The following is an 18395-nucleotide window of genomic DNA, read 5'->3' as shown; positions in this document are numbered from 1 at the left end:
AAGTATGTTTGTTTTAGCGGTGACTAAAGCCCTCATGCTGTTCGCCAACAATGTAATTTCGCTCTATTAAACAATTTTCTCTCACTTTTAAAAATATCCTGACTTCGCGAGAAATCGACTTTTATGTTGTTAGTCATTGTTCCGTTTATTGTTTGCCAGTGTTTGTTCTGAAAAGCCTTTAACTGGTGTATGGCAGCGTTGTTGATTCAGTAATGAGGTGTTCGGCTTGTCGGATTCCCCGGTCCCCAGAAACGAAAGAATTCGGCCACCATCGTATTGTCTCGGTTTACGCTGATAAAGTGTTAGTTCTACTAAAGACCAGGTCTGACACACAAATGTTTCAGTTGATTTATTTACTGTCTCGCAAATTTGAAAATAATACAGTTGGCAGTCGGAGTGACTCGGATTTTATTAACTTCAAAGGGGTTGTTAAAACAGTGAGCTTCTCGTTACACGCAGGTATTGATTGCAACCGGTAAGCGCATACGAACGTGCCAACGACGTATACATTACCAAATGGACTGTACGGGTGAAATCTGACGACCTCAGAGTTCGGAGTTGGTCCGACTTTGGTCTTTGGAAGACCACTTCATTACCTCATTTGAATTGATTCACAGACAATTATTGATCGACTAGATAATTATGTGTTTCGGGCCTCACAAACAATGCATATGTGTTACGAAACACAATGACGCAGGAGGGCGAGATCGTCGATAGGAAAGCACACATTTGAGCATGAGAAATACTTATTTTTAGACAGCCTAAATGGTGTACTGATTGGTAATGGATTTGACATTGTTAAATCTGCAACTGACGGCCATGGCACCGCTGATGTATGTATTTCGTTTGGTGAGTTTTTATATATTATAGTCTCGATTGTTGGTTCATTTGGGTGGACTAAAGGTAGAACCACCTTGTAAGACGGATACTTGGAGACAATGTTTTGCATTGATGTATACGATATTAAAACTGACAACTCTAAACAGACCGATTGCTGAATCTCTCTCAGTTGTTCGCCTGATTGTAGTTGAACTTTTGTGGGGTAGGAGAACTTGACTAAGATAAGTTTGTTTGCTAGTATGTTTGGTTGTGTTAGTGTTTTTAATGAGCAAACGCAACAAGTGGTGATGCCCAATATGATAAGCTGTTTTTTTTCACAGAGTCAACCATCCTTAACGATAGAGTATAGATGTAAGGCAAATTATGGAAATCATGATACATTATTTTGTTTTAAAATGGCAATTTTCTTCCATCGTAATCTTGGATCTTTTCAGCTAACCTTTGACCTCAACTTTAATCAATTGTTATTTTTTTGGCTCCAGAACGAGGTTTCTAAAATCGATCATTGAACATTAATGGGATATGGGCCAGGCAAGAGTCTGACCCACTTCAAAGTGGTTCTAACCTCATCACAACCCACAATGCATTGTAAATGTGGGTCTTCTCAATTCACTGAGAGTTGCCCAAAACATACGCCCATTTTAAGGGTCTTATGCACTTTTACTTTCTTCGTCGTGGACTTACACGACCTTTCGTGTGTGGCAGTAGGGCCTTCAAATCTCCTGTACAAATCTTAAACGTTTTTTTAAAATAGTCCTCAGGTCATGTGGCTCGGGAGATTTATTTGAAAAAGCATTATAGTTAATCCACCTGTCATGTGGTTGGCGAACGTTAATCCCCACCGTCCCCCACGGCTCCTGTAATGATGGCAGGGAACGCTTTAAAATGCTGACATTTGACACTCAAACATATTGGAATGCCAGCACTGTCGAAAAATATACACCTGAATATTTGAGCTTGGTGTGTATTACCTAGTGATTGTGCGATCTCATGACAAACCTCCGCATTGTCATCGGGGCTATAAACAGGCATAGCATTCATAGTTTCGTCCAAGTCTGTCAGAAGTGATGGACGGTGACGTTAACAGCGACAACATGAAACATGTAGATATCGGTTCTTATACCGTTAAACAAATTAAACTGAGCTGCTCGTTCTACCCAATCTATGCAATTTTTCAAATACAGCCTTATCATGGAACTAGAAAGTCTATCTATTGCTCGAAACGTCTGTTTTACTTACGTTAGGAACTGTTTCTTCTTTTCAATATTCGATTTTAATACATGTACTAATTTACTTTTTTGGCGTGTTAAGAGTAAACATTTCCTTTGAAAGAAAGGCGACAGTAATGAGAACTAGAATGTAATAATATCACTTCATGTCACCTGGTTGAAATCTTTGTTGAGAAACTGATTATATGAACGATGTATAGAACAAACAGACCAAAATGAAAACGTCACTTCTCAGTCAAATGAACAAATTCACAGACGGTACCATCACAGACTAGACACGCAAATAGACATGAATATCGATTTTTAAAAAAAATATCTCCAGGGGTTTCAATTCTTACACCGAAATACTTTACCGTTTGAATGATTAGGGGGGGGGGATATCTCTGAAGTATAACACAGTTTGGTAATACAAATAATCAGAACAGCTGCAGAAAACCAACATACAATAAATCTATAAGTCCCTGTGTGTTTCTTTTATCGGCCTGTTGTTATGAAACATAGCCAGTCGTTAAGGGCTAGGAAGTATTCATCAAAATACAAACGTGGTGTAATAAAGCTGGGGTTTGATCAATATTTGTCTTCCTACTCAACCAGCAAATTTAGCACAAGGGTTGTTTAAAAAGTAAAATTTCACTCACAGCAAATGAATAAATGAAATGAACCATTTGTAACTTAATCGTCGGAGCCTGGGAGTTATAGCGTTTTACATTGAAATACTATATAATTATATACAAGTGGTTCGTGTTAGTTTTTCTAACATATCAATAATTACTAAGATCTTGCCAAATAGTTTTTCCGTCTGGAACGATTATACTGAACCTAAATTGCTACTGCACCTTTAGTAGTTATTCGAGATATTTTAATTATTCACGGATAACACTTCATGCTACGTGCCATGGTGCATTTTCATTTTTTGTTGCCATACATATTCTGAATTCGATCCTGGAACGAGCCTAAACGTTATCCGATATATATAACGCGAATGACCCAGTTTTAAATACGGTTTCAACATCTGGTCTTGTGTAAAGAACAATTTAAAATATACTTGAATATTTCCTTTTTAATTCAACATCCATCAGTACACGTCTGTCTTTAGGAGAATTTCAAGGATTTGGTAAACTTCCTCTGTGAAGAGATTGGAAAATTGTCGCGAAATGGGAAATAGTGATTTATTTCTACAACCAGGCATCATTATTGCTACGAATGATTGTTTTTTAATGCACAGAAGTGTTGAAATAGTGACAAAAATGTGATACCTTTAGATGTGGAAAGACAACAATGTTTGCATTTATGAACTAACTCGAGAGGGCGCTGTAGCACTAACGCCACAAGGCTGAGGAGATCGTCAGTGTTACTGTTACATTCGCTTAGTAACTTAGCGAACGAACGGGTTACTTCATATTAAATGGAATACGGGCATCATTTTGTTAAATTCGTAAGCGTTGGCGATCTTATCTTTGAATAATGTAACAGGGAATAAAATTGGCATTACTCTATCACAGTTACAATGAACGCTGATAGGTCCAGTGAGTTCATCTTTTTATTTTAGCATTTTAAGTGAACGCTGCCAACATGACATTGGTCAAATACTTTCTCTCAGCCGTGACACTAGTACCTTTGCGTGCATCGTCACAATAAAATGAATCTGAAAAGAACGCGAACCATCCATGCAAACTGATAACGATCAGTGTGAAAATTAATTTAGAAAGTGTACTAGAAAACGACACTTTTTCAAAAAAGTTCCACTTCTAATAATAAGGGATATCCGTGACGAGAGTCATTAAGTGCAATTATTTCGACCAGTACCTTCTCATAGGTTCTTATTGTTAAAAGTACCATCCAATTATTCGTGCCAACCCTTTGTAAAGTGATACCAACCAGTCAGTTGAATCTTCACCCCAATGCTGTGACTGTCACGATATGCACCTATTATTAAGTGCTAAATACTTAATCTATTTGTCACGATGTTACACGCATTTACAAAGGAACAAAAATAACTCAAAATGTCCACCCAAACTTAGTATATCAGTCATGTCGGGAGATGATCACCGAGTGATACATTGTGTTTGTATTTCCTTTACAAACAACTTGAGATAACTCGTATCAGCCACACTTCACATAATTGCAGTCTATCGGAAACACCTTGTCATCTATTTGGGGTTTTCTTACACTTTTTTTTGATATTTTGCTGCTAAAAATGGAACATAAAAACATTGGATAAAAATTATTATTTTGCAGTATTTTCACTTGTAAACTTTTTACATGAGGCCTTTAATCGTAGGGAAAACTTCTTTTACAACTGAATCGTATGTGTCCTATAAAGTTACCACAAGGTATTCAGATATGAAAATGACATCATGACGTAATTTCTGGTCGCCAAAAAAATCGAAAATACGCCAGTTTGTGAATACCGAGCCTCTTTGTGAATACTACTACGCAATGTCAATGTCAATGTCAATGTCGACGTCGAGTGTATCTCCAATAACGTTAATTGTGTATTCTGTTGCTTTTTTTTGCATACTACCGAAAACGGGGTCACTGCAGACCGTGACACTTTACAATGACGATGTCTAAAAACACCTCAGGCAAAAAACCCAACCTAGTAAACTGGTGTTTATCTTTATCACCGACTTCACATTGTTTTGTTCGGCACTTTTATCTAGAAAGTGCATTTTACTGGGTCATCAATTGCCGTAAGTGGTATGACACTACGATTAACCATACGTTACTGTACGCATTCAAAGTATAAAGACTCTCTCATCTCTCAATGTATTGTCATATACATGTTATCTTTGTATTGTCGTTTTGAGCTTGTCGTCTGTATGGCAGACGTCGCGTTGAAAGCTACTAATTACCAAAATAAACACCGACATAAAACTTCAAAGACGCCCATAAACATGGACAATTTAAAATAAATGGCCAACAGCGGTATCATATACAATTGATGAGGATTTCAAGTCACGCCACATATATGCTCCACGCATCACTTCATCTGGATCATGACGCATAAGTGTGTATCTATAGAGGATCGTCATGTGTTCGAGAACGCTTACTTTGAGTGAATGACTGATCCTCACACGTATCATGGCCCTCATGAGGTTATGCTATTATCGTACGATTTGGTTTCATAATTTGGGATGTCACTGAGTAACCACTTCTGCCAGGTACATAAATTATGTAGAGCTCATCAGCTTGCAACAAAGGACTTGGTATTTTTGTAAGGTGCTGAGTCCGTTATTTTCCTCATGGAACTGAAATAACGAATGCTATACTTTAAGATTCGAAAACAATTTTTTGCCAATTCAAGGCGATGGATTTTAACACCATACCTTGATTAACTATACGAATAAATCATGTCATACCTGGAAAAAAATTCCACAAGTTGTGTTGTCGAGAAAGAGACACTTTGTCATCCAATGTGTTGTATATATGACGTGCTGTCCGGAGTAGCCTCAAATCCGGTGAAAAGCGAGAGAAAAATCTGTACACGACTGCATTTTAATATAAATTTCCGTCAATATCGAATTAGATGTCAGAACAAATCGATATAAACTTTCAGTGTGCTACCAAAATAGATTCGACGACAAATCGGTGGACCACAGTGTCGTTGCGCCCCCAAGTGTTCAAAAGGTACACGATACTTACTATACACCAGAAGCAATCGTCATCGAGTTTATGCGGAGTTTCTCTGCGTTATTAAAATATTTCTGATTTTCTTGTTGGGACAGGCCTGTTTGGTCTCTTCTTTTGCCAACTTGCCTGGCCTAGCAGTCAGCAAAGCATAGATCCATTGGAGTCTTCGTTCGATCTCACACTTGTTCTGATTTTACCATTACGGATGGACTGGTCTTAAAAAGTTATTTCCGTTAATGATAGGTTCATTTGTTAGTTAATTAACCACGAATTAACAAGCTTGTCGGTAACAAGCCAATTTCCGGCTGTTAAGGCGTCATGTTTACGTGCCAACGAGTTTATATTAATATATCATGTATATAATATGACATTTAAATGTAGCTTAAGATCTATTTACCGTGAACACTGTACTTATATGCCATATTCTGATTTATTTTACAGAGCAACCACTGTGTATCGTGGGTGGTAGCGTGGCATCCCCGAATAATCGCAAACAACACGATGACACAGTTATCATGAAGAGAACACCACGTACTGGTAGTAAAAGTTACGTCCACCCGCCGTGTACACCCAGGACCTACGTGACGTCACTACCAGAAATAGGTGAGAAGAAGAACGGTATTCGTGGATTCGCTGTCTTTGGGAAGGCAAAAGAGCAGGCCGGTGATGCTGTCCAAAATGAACACGGTGAAAGTGAAAGAATGCCGCGACCTGCTGTCAGGACTAAGATGGAATCGTCACGATCTGTTGAAAGCATTGCGATCGAAGGACTTCCGATTGATGAATTCAGACAAGGTGGTTTTAGTCTCATGGTGAGAGGGGGAAACAACTCAGCAAGTTTCCCTAGTTCACGTTCTGTGCGTTCCGTATGTAGTAGCGAGGATCTCATCGTCACTTCCATAAAACTGTGCCCCGGGGAGAAAGAGAATGGGAACAATAGAGAACGAGTGAGAGTTTCAACAAAACTCGACGACAGCGGTACTGATTCGGAAAACTCCACCACATTGAATGAAGTTTCACCGGGCAGATTTCTTATCAACGGCAAGGAGGTAAAAATGCCGGAGGTACCACCACCATCTATGCGAAGCTATTACAAACCATACAACACTTCATCAACCAACAAATTTTATCCCCGTTCCCAGCTCCGTCGACCACAACGGATGAGTCCACGACCGCGGACGGGTGGGTCTACAGGAAACATAAATGATCCGCCACATTTTGTGCCAGTTCAGCTAAAGAAGAGTAACAAAGTGGCGTTTGAAAACTACTTGAACAGTAATGCCAAACCTAAAAGTGCCACACTTCACAGAAGACCGGACAGTCGCCGGGCAAAAGACACTGACAGTGATGATAAAATTGAGGCTACTCCCAGGGTGCATTTCGATATGAAATCGTTGGTGAGGAAATATTCTCCTGGGGGCCAGCAAACACTAGCTGCTAGAATAGTAGACAATAGCGAACATATGGACTTCCAGCGACTTGGAGAACAATCGGAAAACAGTGGCGAACATAATTCCAACGTGTTAGATAAACTTTCCCTTGACTCTGATGAAATGTCAAAAAACACTCTGATTAATCAGTGGTTGGACGACTGTGTGGACCAGCAACGAAATAAAAAGACACTAGTTTTAAGTTTTCCAAGTATTGGGGAGGAGGCGGAAGACGCGGATGGAGAGGAGGAGGAGGAGGAGGAGGAGGAAGAAGAAGAAGAAGAAGAAGAAGAGGAGGAATAATGCATTGATTTTGCATACCGGGATCGTTGTTTCTTTACTCAACTTTATTTCCATCCGGGTCACCAACTCTATGCAAAATTCTGATTCCACAAGAAATTAAGTTCTAAAATATCGCAGTACTCCAAGGACTGTGATAAAACTAGTGTACATACGAAGGCTACTGTTATACAGTAGGTTTCGTTATGAGTTTACCACTGTTTCATAAGATTGTCTTTACGATAGCCACGTGACAAAAGGCAAATACAGGTGTTACATAGTAAGCGCGTGAGGCATTCCAAGGGGGAGTCATCTTACGCAATCAATCTAGGCAAAAGTACAACATTCAAATTGAAACATTGCTCACCACTAGATGTGTTTGTCAAAATACGCACTAAGCACTGACCGATGATGAAGGGAAAGGGAACTTGTGAATCGAGTTACTGTAGAGCAGCTCTCAATAGGTTGGACGATTTCTACCGTAACAACCATGTTTAGAAGTTTGTGCACTATGCTAATTTTTGGAGGGGGTATCAGATCGGCTATATTAGATATATATTATTGAAATTTTGTTCGCACATCAGTGAATACTTGTACTGTATTTAGGAAACATAAACCTACGACAAGAGTACATCCTGACATGATTGCATGTGAGTTATTTGACAGACTGGATTGATTGCCTCGTCTTTTCAGCTGACTCTCCGCCATCTTAAAGGTCTAACTTTACGATTTCTCGTGTTCATTTTACTCTCATGATTCCGTGTGTGTGTGTGTGTGTGAAAATCTTCTAATTAGAACATGCTCATTCACTTGGTCATGTTAGGTTAAAATTAGTGTAGAACTTCAGCCATTCACTTTGCTTTCTGTGCTACCTTTACTTTGAACTTGAACTTGGGTTAGAACTGCAGTCATTCACTTTGCATCCTGTCCCACCGTTACTTGTGAATGTAGGTTTGATCTTCAGCCATTCAATTTGCTTTCTGTATTGTTTTCCTTTGAACTTGGGTTTGAACTTAAACCATTTGCTTTCTGTCCTATCTCTGCTCTTGCTCTTGAACTTGGGCTTGAACTTCAGTCATTCATTTTGATCTGAGTCCCAGTTTTAATTTTGAACTTGGACAATTCGATTTGTTTCTTGTTGGTATAGTTATATTCTTAGAAAGTTAGGCAAAATCTTGCAGTCACGTTAAACCTTCATGTGGTAGCAGAGTTTGTAACTTTGATGTTGGAGGTCAAAGGTCAATCAAATATTGAATAATTTGGCACAGATTTATGATAGCTTTTACGGAAATTTAAGTGACTCCTATATATTTATTGTGACAAATTACGATTTGTGATTTTGTATTTTAGTTGCTACATTTGTATATTCTTTATCAATCCAACGAATCAACTTCACGTACTAAATTCCTTTGTAAAAAATATTTACAAATCTAATAATGTTACCGCCAGATTTTGCCAAAAACGGCGGTATCGATTGTCGTTTGTTTATTTTTAGTTTGCAAAACGTTTTTCATTTGTTATATTATCGCATTTACAATATATGGAAACAGTGATGTTGACTACGGCTACATTAAGAGTGTTTTGACTTAACGTTGTTTTGGTCTCATTTTCTATTTAAAGCATGAACATATATGTAGAATTTTATCATTTTGAGAGAATTTTTTTCATTACAGCCGTTGCCCTTATCGCGCCATGGAGCTCGGTCCGTCCAAATGAATGTACATAAAATAAGTTCTGTTGAACTTGTATTTACTCGTGAAATATTCAAAACAGTTTGTTTTTCTTCAACTTCTAGAAATATTGACAATTGTCAGGTCAGAATGTGTTTTTTTTAGATATTTTATTTTGACTTTGTACAAAGTTTGTCAATAATATAGTTGGTGTGTTTAGAATTTTGTAATGAGCTGCAAGTTTGTAAACTGTTGGGTTGTCTTGTACGTTTAATTATGAAATACAGAGATTGTGTGTTTTTTTCCGAACTGTTGTGTGTTTTTTTCTGTCTGTCATTCTGTCTCATCGCTATACAGTTTAAATCACGAGACCTAAAACAAAATGTCGTCTGGCTGGACAAAAAATTGCTACATTGCTACATTTTATCGTCTGGCTGGGTGTCCACTTTCATGATTTTTCCACGAACCATCGAAACTAGAGGGTGCTATGATAGTGCACCAAACCATAGAGTGCGGGCAAATCTACAAGAATGATTAAACTGCAAAATATAAACTGAATGCTTCCCGTAAGGACGGGAAAAGGGAATCTTTATTTCTTGTGCCTGCAAGGATATTGATCAATTAATTTGAACAATTGACCTTGAAAAGATGGTCACAGTATCCAACACGGTTTTGATTGAAAACATAACTTACAGTACTATGGTAACAATGATAGGGTTTCTTCAAATTACATGAATTTTAACTATTGTAGTGAAAACAGTATCATAGTCAATTTCACCTAGCCTCGTCGAAACATTACGCTACAAATATATTTTTATTTTGGTTTATACAATAGATAAAAGGAACACTTCAAACACACCGACTCATTACTGACATTAGAAACGAAAACAGAATACAATTATACAACGTTACCATCGGGCTAATTACAGTAGATTACATAAGTTGTGACTTGTAACATGTATACATTATCTCAAACGTGAATGACTTCAGTGTTAATGTGTTACAATTATTTGTACTTTGTTTTCATTTGTAATGAGTCGGTGTGTCTGAAGTCTAGTCCTTATCTTACCAATATTGTACAAACCAAGAAAACACTACATTTGCCACACACACTGTTTCGGTGAGCTAGCTGGGGGATGTACTTGACAGTACTAGTGTTATGAATCAGGTATCACAAGAGAGAGAGAGAGAGAGAGAGAGAGAGAGAGAGAGAGAGAGAGAGAGAGAGAGAGAGAGAGAGAGAGAGAGAGAGAGAGAGAGAGAGAGAGAGAGAGAGAGAGAGAGAGAGAGAGAGAGAGAGAGAGAGAGAGAGAGAGAGAGAGAGAGAGAGAGAGAGAGACACAGAGACAGAGAGAGAGACAGAGAGAGACAGACAGACAGACAGAGACACAGAGAGAGAGATAGACAGAGAGAGACAGAGAGAGAGACAGAGACAGAGACAGAGAGAGAGAGAGGGGGGACGGACGGACGGACGGACAGACAGACAGACAGAGAGCATTATGAATGTTTTTTTTTTAATTCTCCCCGCCCCTCCTCCACTTTCTGCTCATTTCCGAAAAGAAGAAAGAGGCACCAGGTTCTATCATTTGATTATACCTTATCAGATAGAACTTACAGCTACACAACAAGTGAATAAAGTACAAGTGTATCTTATATATATCAATACGGAGTGTATTCCAATACACAGATACGAGTATTGGCCATTCCAGCAAACATGGTAAATAAAAGATTCAGTCAAATCATGAAAACGTTAGATTCAGTGTTATCTGATATATTTCCAGCTTTGATTACAGTAACATACACGTGACACTTCGCAAAAAAAAGTATGAGATACAAAGTTTACAAAAAATATTACTTTGCGTTTATACAAAATCACCAGGCATGACAAAGTAATAAAACAGTTTTTAAAAAATAATACAATTGCTGATCAGGTCCAGTGATATCCTCATACTCACTTTTAAAGTAAATCTAACAAAGACAACTTCGTGGTTTGAAAAAAAGTACAATGCAATTATGTAACTAATATGTTACACATGTAAGCGTAACTGATATGTACTCTTTGGTATGTGCGGTTTTCGAATACGTGTGAACATACATGTCGCTTGTAGTCAATGGACGGACGCTTCAACTCGTGTTTGGCATAAAAGTGAACAACCTGCTGTTTTCGCACTGTACACAACTTGAAGACATACATACTCTTCCACAGGAACGGAATTATCTCATAGATTAGTCCTGCTTGCAGACGTAGTAGGCCGGGATTTAATTATGTTCCTAAACGCAGTGAAAGGGGACAATGTCAGAATCGAGTCCTTACTTACTCCATCTGCGCAAGTAGGACTACATTAGATGTCATTAAGACATTTCAGAACACGGTGGGTGTTTTGACTTTTAGCAAAGACCAAAAACCTTCTATCATAATCAAAAGTCTCATCTTTAATTCGCAAATATGTTCTGTTAGACAATGCAAGATACAGTGCTTAGGAATCTTATAATTAACACGTAATTAGGCAGCTATAAGTACAGCAAATGCTATGGCATTCGTACAGCAAGCTTGTAATGTGGAATTTTTGAACGTTGGTGTCGCACTTCGTATCAAAGTACGTGACTGGGACGCCAGGGCCGTCTCATGCCTAGCTCAGTAGTATCAATGTGTTCATCCTAAAACCGTGACGTCATCTATATTTTTTAAAATACCGAATCACTGAAGCAAGATTGGTTCAATTCAGGTTTTGTAAGATATGATAACACAAATGGCAATTGAAATAAACCGAAATGTTACCACCACTTTTCCGAAGCTCGAATATTTGAAATATACAAAGCGATGGATGTCACCTCCGAGTCTAGCGCGGTTTTTTTCACTTGCATGTACCATATCAATTTGCACCAGTTACATCACTGGAGGTATATACAATTGTTCATTTGAGAAAACCAAAGCGGAGTGTTTAAACAGACGATATGGCGTGATTTGATATATGCATAGAATTGTTTACAGCTCATACGCATACTGTATTTCTCGGGTCACTCGGAAACTTTGGATATGACTTATATGAATATATGCCTTTACATTACGTAGGTATGCAGGCTTATCTGAATACAAAATCATAGACAAGACACTGCACAGACGGGTAATTTGGGTTCAAAATAATAACTCGAAGATTATCAAACAACAGCTGCTATATATTGTGCTGTAAAGTCAGGTTCGGCGGAGGGTAGGTGAACGATTTTTATTTGTCTTCTTGAAATGTTACTGGCCCTCCCCCACCAACCCTCTTCGTGACGGCAAAATATAATTCAATATTCTCCAACAAGAGACAAGCTTCCCGTTGTAATACATGTTTCGACCACAACCACCACCACCACCACCGCCGCCGCCGCCGCCGCCACCACCACCACCATCTACATCTAGTAGCAAACATACCTTTATTCTCGAGCTCTGCTTACAAGGACATGAGCTAGTTCTGAACATTTTTCTGTCACATTTTCTCACTTGCAGAGTAATAACACATTTAGTAATGAATACACTAGTGTAATTGGGTGATGTGTCGCAAAACACTCGAATGACTGAATGATTCAATGACGTCATTTTGGGGCGCGCATAAAAATTCCGTTAAGTTTGATTAGAAATGCACCTACATACACGTTTCAACAATATATGTAGATTTTATACTCTTTTCTATGCACAAATCGAAATAAATATGATACTAGATGAATCATAAGTATCTAACATTTGGATAAAAAACAGTGCCGCAAGTTGACCCTTTACTATATGCCACGCCTTGCTGAAGGGCGCTTTTCATATGCGGTCCCCAACTGGTACAAAAAAATATAAAATGACGTAGTTATTCTTTAGAATTACATCATCATTGAACTATCTAAACTCTGCTTAAATGACGGTTGGTGGTGGTCTTGTTGAATATTTAAGGGTGCTTCAGAGAGAAGAATATCGACAGGCCTTTTCATGAAAATCCGAAATAACCAAATAAACAAGTAAGTTGTGGGCCTTGTCTCTCTCTGTGTGTGAATGTCAATCTTCAGTAACATAAAAAAACCCACGGTTGCATCAACTGCGTTGAAAAGTGAACGTGTTCAAAAGATGTTTTTACAGAGAACTTATCGTGACTGAACCCACGATAAGATGGCATATTGTGTTCTAGATGAACTATCAACGCTCAGAAAGGTTATAAATGTTGATCTTTGCATTATCTCAACTTGTCAAAACTGTCAGTCTAAGCAATGCCTGACATTAAATAATAGCGGTTGTGTTATCAATAATGACAGATGACCTGAATTAGTTTCGACATGATTACCGAAATGGAGCTGTAAACTAAGGCGACACAATGTATTACACGATGACTCATGCAAAGCTGGGCTACTCGTGTGCAAAGCTGGGGGCTGAGGTGCGTTTACTAAGTACACAGAACCAAATGTCACAAGAAGCGAAATATATATATATATATAAATATAAATATTCTAATATATAAATAAACAAGGAAGTGAAAATGTACAAAATAAAGATAACAAAGTAAAAATATATAAATTATCGTAACATTTAGTGAAGTAAAAAAAGAGACGTTAGGAAGAAATCAGCATGAAGTTAACAAACATAACGTAACATACCACATTTCTCAATTAACTATAATACATGTACAATTTCATAAAAGAAATCTTCATGTACTTAGCATTTGGAGACTACTTGATTTTGACAGATATTTGTTGCCCAATTTGTCCATGAAATCATTGCATTTCGATGCCAATCTGAGAGCAGATGCCACAACAAACCAGAAGTTCACCTCTCCCCTATTGGCGGTTGATACAATGGAGGTTAGTTAATCTGAAGCAGATAGTCGTCTGTTCGACACAAATGAAATCTTACAAATTATCAATATATTGCCAAATTTCGTCGTCTGGATCGACACCACTTTGACCGCCATTGATACATTTTACCCTCTTGCTCGAATTTTTTTTACTAATGTTGACATGTTATCGTCTAGCCCAAAATACTAAGCATGTTACATCATTTAAGGGTGCGGACCACTTAAACGTTGCACCAGACAATAAAAGGTAAAAATGTAAGTAAGACTTTGTCGAGTCATTCTATACAATGTAGCGATGTCGGTAAGATTTCTGTGGCGTCAAACGATACAGTGTAGCAATGCTAATTAGTAAGATTTCCGCCGAGTAGGACGATATTCTGTTTCAATATAACTGGATTCTACTATAAATAGTTGTCAACAGCTTTTGATATTTATTCCACAGGACACTTTATCATCTGATAGCATTAAATACAAAGAAAAACGGATTTATAGAGAATCGTGATTAAGCTAAAAACATATTTCCGGACTGGACCCGCACACATTGAGGTGTAATATTTCAGAAGAGTCAGTATCACTACTTGTATAATGCACAGGGGTAAAAAGAGTTAGGATGGATGAAAAAAAATGACAAAACTTCATTTTATATAAATAAATTACGTCATACATCGAATTCGAATTCCGTGTTATCATCATCATTTCAAAGTAATTATGATTACATTTGAAAGAGGGCGTGGTATGATAAAAGATGCGATGCTGTGGTCACGTGATAATCGGGGAGAAAACGACACATCGGATCCTATCAACTATATAAATTCATACATGAAATTTTGAATGAAATTATCTATATTTAAGAATCGGCGGTTCTCTACTAAGGCTATCACTGGTGTTCATAACTGGGTGGAAAACATAAAAAACAAAACAAAACATAGCCATGGTAACTGCTGCAAAAATAACTATCAACATACACTCTAAGTACAACTGACAAGGTTACCATGGACGCAGTGTGTTTGGAACGCAGTAAATATACTGTTTCAAGAATTGCTAATCGTCATCATCATCATCGTCGTCGTCATCATCATCGTCTGAGCAGTCGCATGAGGACTGTGACAATGAGATGTCATCAGGTGTGTCTATCTCTAAGGGAAACTGGTCATGTAAATGTGAATGGAGCTCTTCATCTACCTCAACAGAACATTTATGTTTTGTATCCATCTCATGAGGTTTGATGTCTGATTCCTGTACCGTTTCTAACCACCGTCGACACCTAACATCGTTTTCACGAAGGTAAATCCTGTCGTCGTGAATGGTTTCTTTTAAATTAAATTCCGCTGGTTTCGTTTCAGAGAGACTTATCACAAGTTCTGTCTCCGGAAGTTCACGTTCATCAATGGTCAACAAACTGCGTGTTCGACGGATTTTGGCAGGTATTCGTCTGTGTTCGTTGCTGTGACAACACGAATATGATTCCTTACAGTATGTACACCTTTGTCCATTAACATTAGGTTCGCCCACTTTGGGGTGAAAGGTCATTGAACTCTCAGCTTTGTTGGGATTGGTATCTTCGACAAAGTTTTGCCACGATGGGGGTTTTGGTGGTTTGTTAGGTAAATGCTCTGTGGTCGGCAGTGCTCCTGCAATTGTATATCTCGACACATTACTTGAGGTTCGATGCAATTTTCCAAGATGGCGACTAAGAACATGTGTAGGTTGGGTTACCTGATCCAGTTTACTGGTCTGTTTTTTACCACGACTGATTGAGTTTTTACTCAAATTACAGTCCAATTTTAGATCACTTAAATCTGTTAAAGCCGGGCAGGAATGAGCTGCCTTTAGCGTCCTGCTACCATGTCGTTTTTCTTTTCCTTCACTCTGACTTGTTTTTGTAGCACTTGGGTGACTTTTTCTAAGTTCTTTGGCTAAAGGGTTGGTTACAGCAGGTCTCCTTGAAGCCACAAAGTTAAGACTAACTGGCACGGTATTAGCTTTAGTTGTTATGTTATCTTTCCTTGCAGCTTTGCCGTTTTCTGCCTCGTTGAGCCTCTCTGTACTGCTTGCCTGTTGCACTGTCATGCGAGTACCCATTTTTTTATTCGATCGCCGCCTCTGTTTACTGGACGTTGCAGGTTCTTGAGTCCTGGAAGTATACTTATTTGCAGCGTCTTTCTTCTGTGCGTTACTCTTAGCACAGTTTATACGATTCCTAGTGGCCGCCTCCGCCTCGATAGTTCTGCGGGACGTCTTCACTGCTGTATCAGACATAGCGATGTTTGAGTTGTCCTGACACGTACCAGCGTCGACCGGCTGAGAGCGAGGTGACAGAATCATCGGTCCTGTGAAACACGAGAAGAAGAAAACACTGTTAACCCCTGCAGTATTGGCTAAAGCTGGTAAACGAGCTTTGAGGTAATCAGTGATATGGGTAGCTTACATAAACTCAATTCAGACGTCGGATGCATTGGGTCATTTCAGCTATGCAGTCACTTCCAGCGCTTGAAAGTTAAGACGTAACGCTAGCCCTGTATCCGTTTACTTTTAATACAATATACTTTTGTCGAGTCATCGTTCCTGTCACCTTCATAAGTACCACTAGACAGCGTCGCCATTGGACTAAACCTAAATGGTATTTTTCCATAACTTTTTATTTTCAGCTGCAGAGCGAATGGTAAACCGTGTCATCAAGTCATTTTGCAAATTAACATTTAAAAGGAACATGTTAAAGGGTCACTCCTTGCAATGATTACTAGATGCCTGTGCAACTTAAAAGTGTCGAGGGCAAGGGATCAAGGAACGCATCACGTGACAACGACTTGCGTGGTCGTGATAAACTGGGGTGATGATACATTATGATCTCAGGGTCCCAGACCATGACTAGAATGGCTACCTTTTTATCGTATAATTTGTATAACAATAACTTCTTTTCTTATGTACATTTCTCACCACCTCGTGACGATGTCGAGGGAGAATACCCCTTCCCCCCCAAAAAAAAAGAAAAAAAAGGGGGTTATTAAATTCACCAACCCCCCCCCCCCCCCGCTCGTTTCAAAATTGCCAGTCCGCGGTATTAAAGGGCAACATAATTTAATTTTACCCCGATTCTTTTATTTGGCGACACGAAAATGTAACTACTAACGACCGCGAACAGTTGAAAACGATCGAATGACCCTGTTCCGTTGTTAATATAAATAATATTACTTCATCCCAAAAGTGAAACGGATATCTCTCCGTTTTCCCCGTTTTTAAACGGACCCGTGTCATGAACATGTACAAAGTCACGTCGGCTTCAGTATGAAGCGCTCACTCTTTTACGGCCTTTTGACCCGGTGAATTATAAAGAAATAGATACGCGTGTCCCTGTATATATATATACATATTTAATTTTAATGATCACATAAACTAAACTGATGGCAGCTAAAACACTCATATGACATGGATAGATTAAAAACACATGTTTCACATACTCTGACTATGTCATGCTACAATTAGTATACACCCTGTATAGATCGTAATCCATCCGATTTATTAGTCCGATGTTAATTTATACACGTGACGTGATTCGTTGTAAACTTATTCACATTATGATTTTCGCATTTCGCGACTGTACGTTATAGGATTTTTTAATTTTACTTTAATACACATTTTTTTGTTGGGGGGGGGGTAGAGTAGTAATCACCGCGCGGCGCAGTTCGATACATACATACATACATACATACATACATACATACATACATACATACATACATACATACATACATACATACATACATAACTACATACATACATACTTACATACATAACTACATACATACATACATACATACATACATACATACATACATACATACATACATACATACATACATACCATTTTTTTCTACCTGAAGGCCACATCACACGTCATAAGCCGTGCATTACTATGCAGGTGAATGTGCGTTTTTAAACCAATATATGTAAACATCATACTTGAAATTCAATTCCACACTTTTCAAAAGTGTCAATCACACCTCAAACTAATACAAAGCCATCCTATCATACTTAGGCTCAATTTTCAACACTTTCTTTTGAAGATTTGCTTCCAACGTAAACAAAATGTAATAGAACCTTCTAAACTTTCCAGGTATTAAAATAAACATTGTAAGTTGTGTTGGAGACGCACATTAAAAGTGTCACATGCGGTTCAGGAGTAAGTCGGCAAGGTTAAAATCGATACCGGGGCTGACAAAGAAGGGGAAAAATGCTTGGTGGACTCATTTCAGTAACTAGGAGGAAACCATGAACCAAATATCCTACACAATACTTCAAGAGTGTTACCGCCACTATATTAAGATGGATGCGAGCAGATTGTGTCACCATGGTAATGGGCATTTGTTACACCTTAATAAAAGTTAGACGGAAACTGAAAAGATGATCGGTAATGGTGACCCGACCCGATTATCTAATTATCATTTACCAATCTTTATATATTATGCACTCTGGATTTGGATTAATCACACACACACACAC

At 38.3% G+C, this 18395-nt stretch overlaps 2 protein-coding genes across 3 annotated transcripts in view; one reads left to right on the top strand and one right to left on the bottom strand.

Moving 5' to 3' along the window:
- The first annotated feature begins 715 nt into the window (after positions 1-715).
- Positions 716-7435, top strand: LOC144446273 (uncharacterized). Its single transcript, XM_078136023.1, has 2 exons — positions 716-849; positions 6144-7435. The coding sequence occupies exon 2, from the start codon at positions 6218-6220 to the stop codon at positions 7433-7435; it is 1218 nt and encodes a 405-aa protein (XP_077992149.1). The 5' UTR covers positions 716-849; positions 6144-6217.
- Positions 7436-13629: 6194 nt separating this feature from the next.
- Positions 13630-18395, bottom strand: part of LOC144446536 (uncharacterized) — an 8370-nt gene continuing 3604 nt past the window's right edge. For both annotated transcript variants that reach the window (XM_078136322.1, XM_078136323.1), the window contains exon 2: positions 13630-16225. In XM_078136322.1, coding sequence (XP_077992448.1) covers positions 14937-16225 — 1289 coding nt within the window. In that variant the 3' untranslated portion in view covers positions 13630-14936. The remainder of the gene's footprint in view (positions 16226-18395) is intronic.

The sequence above is a fragment of the Glandiceps talaboti genome, chromosome 15, assembly GCF_964340395.1.
Source record: "Glandiceps talaboti chromosome 15, keGlaTala1.1, whole genome shotgun sequence".
In the NCBI taxonomy this organism is placed as follows: domain Eukaryota; kingdom Metazoa; phylum Hemichordata; class Enteropneusta; family Spengelidae; genus Glandiceps; species Glandiceps talaboti.
The sequence above is the reverse complement of the archived record's forward strand: the minus strand, read 5'-3'. Positions and strand labels throughout refer to the sequence as shown.

Coding starts and splice junctions, on each gene's coding strand:
- LOC144446273 (XM_078136023.1), top strand. CDS start 6,218: ATGAAGAGAACACCACGTACTGGTAGTAAAAGTTACGTCCACCCGCCG.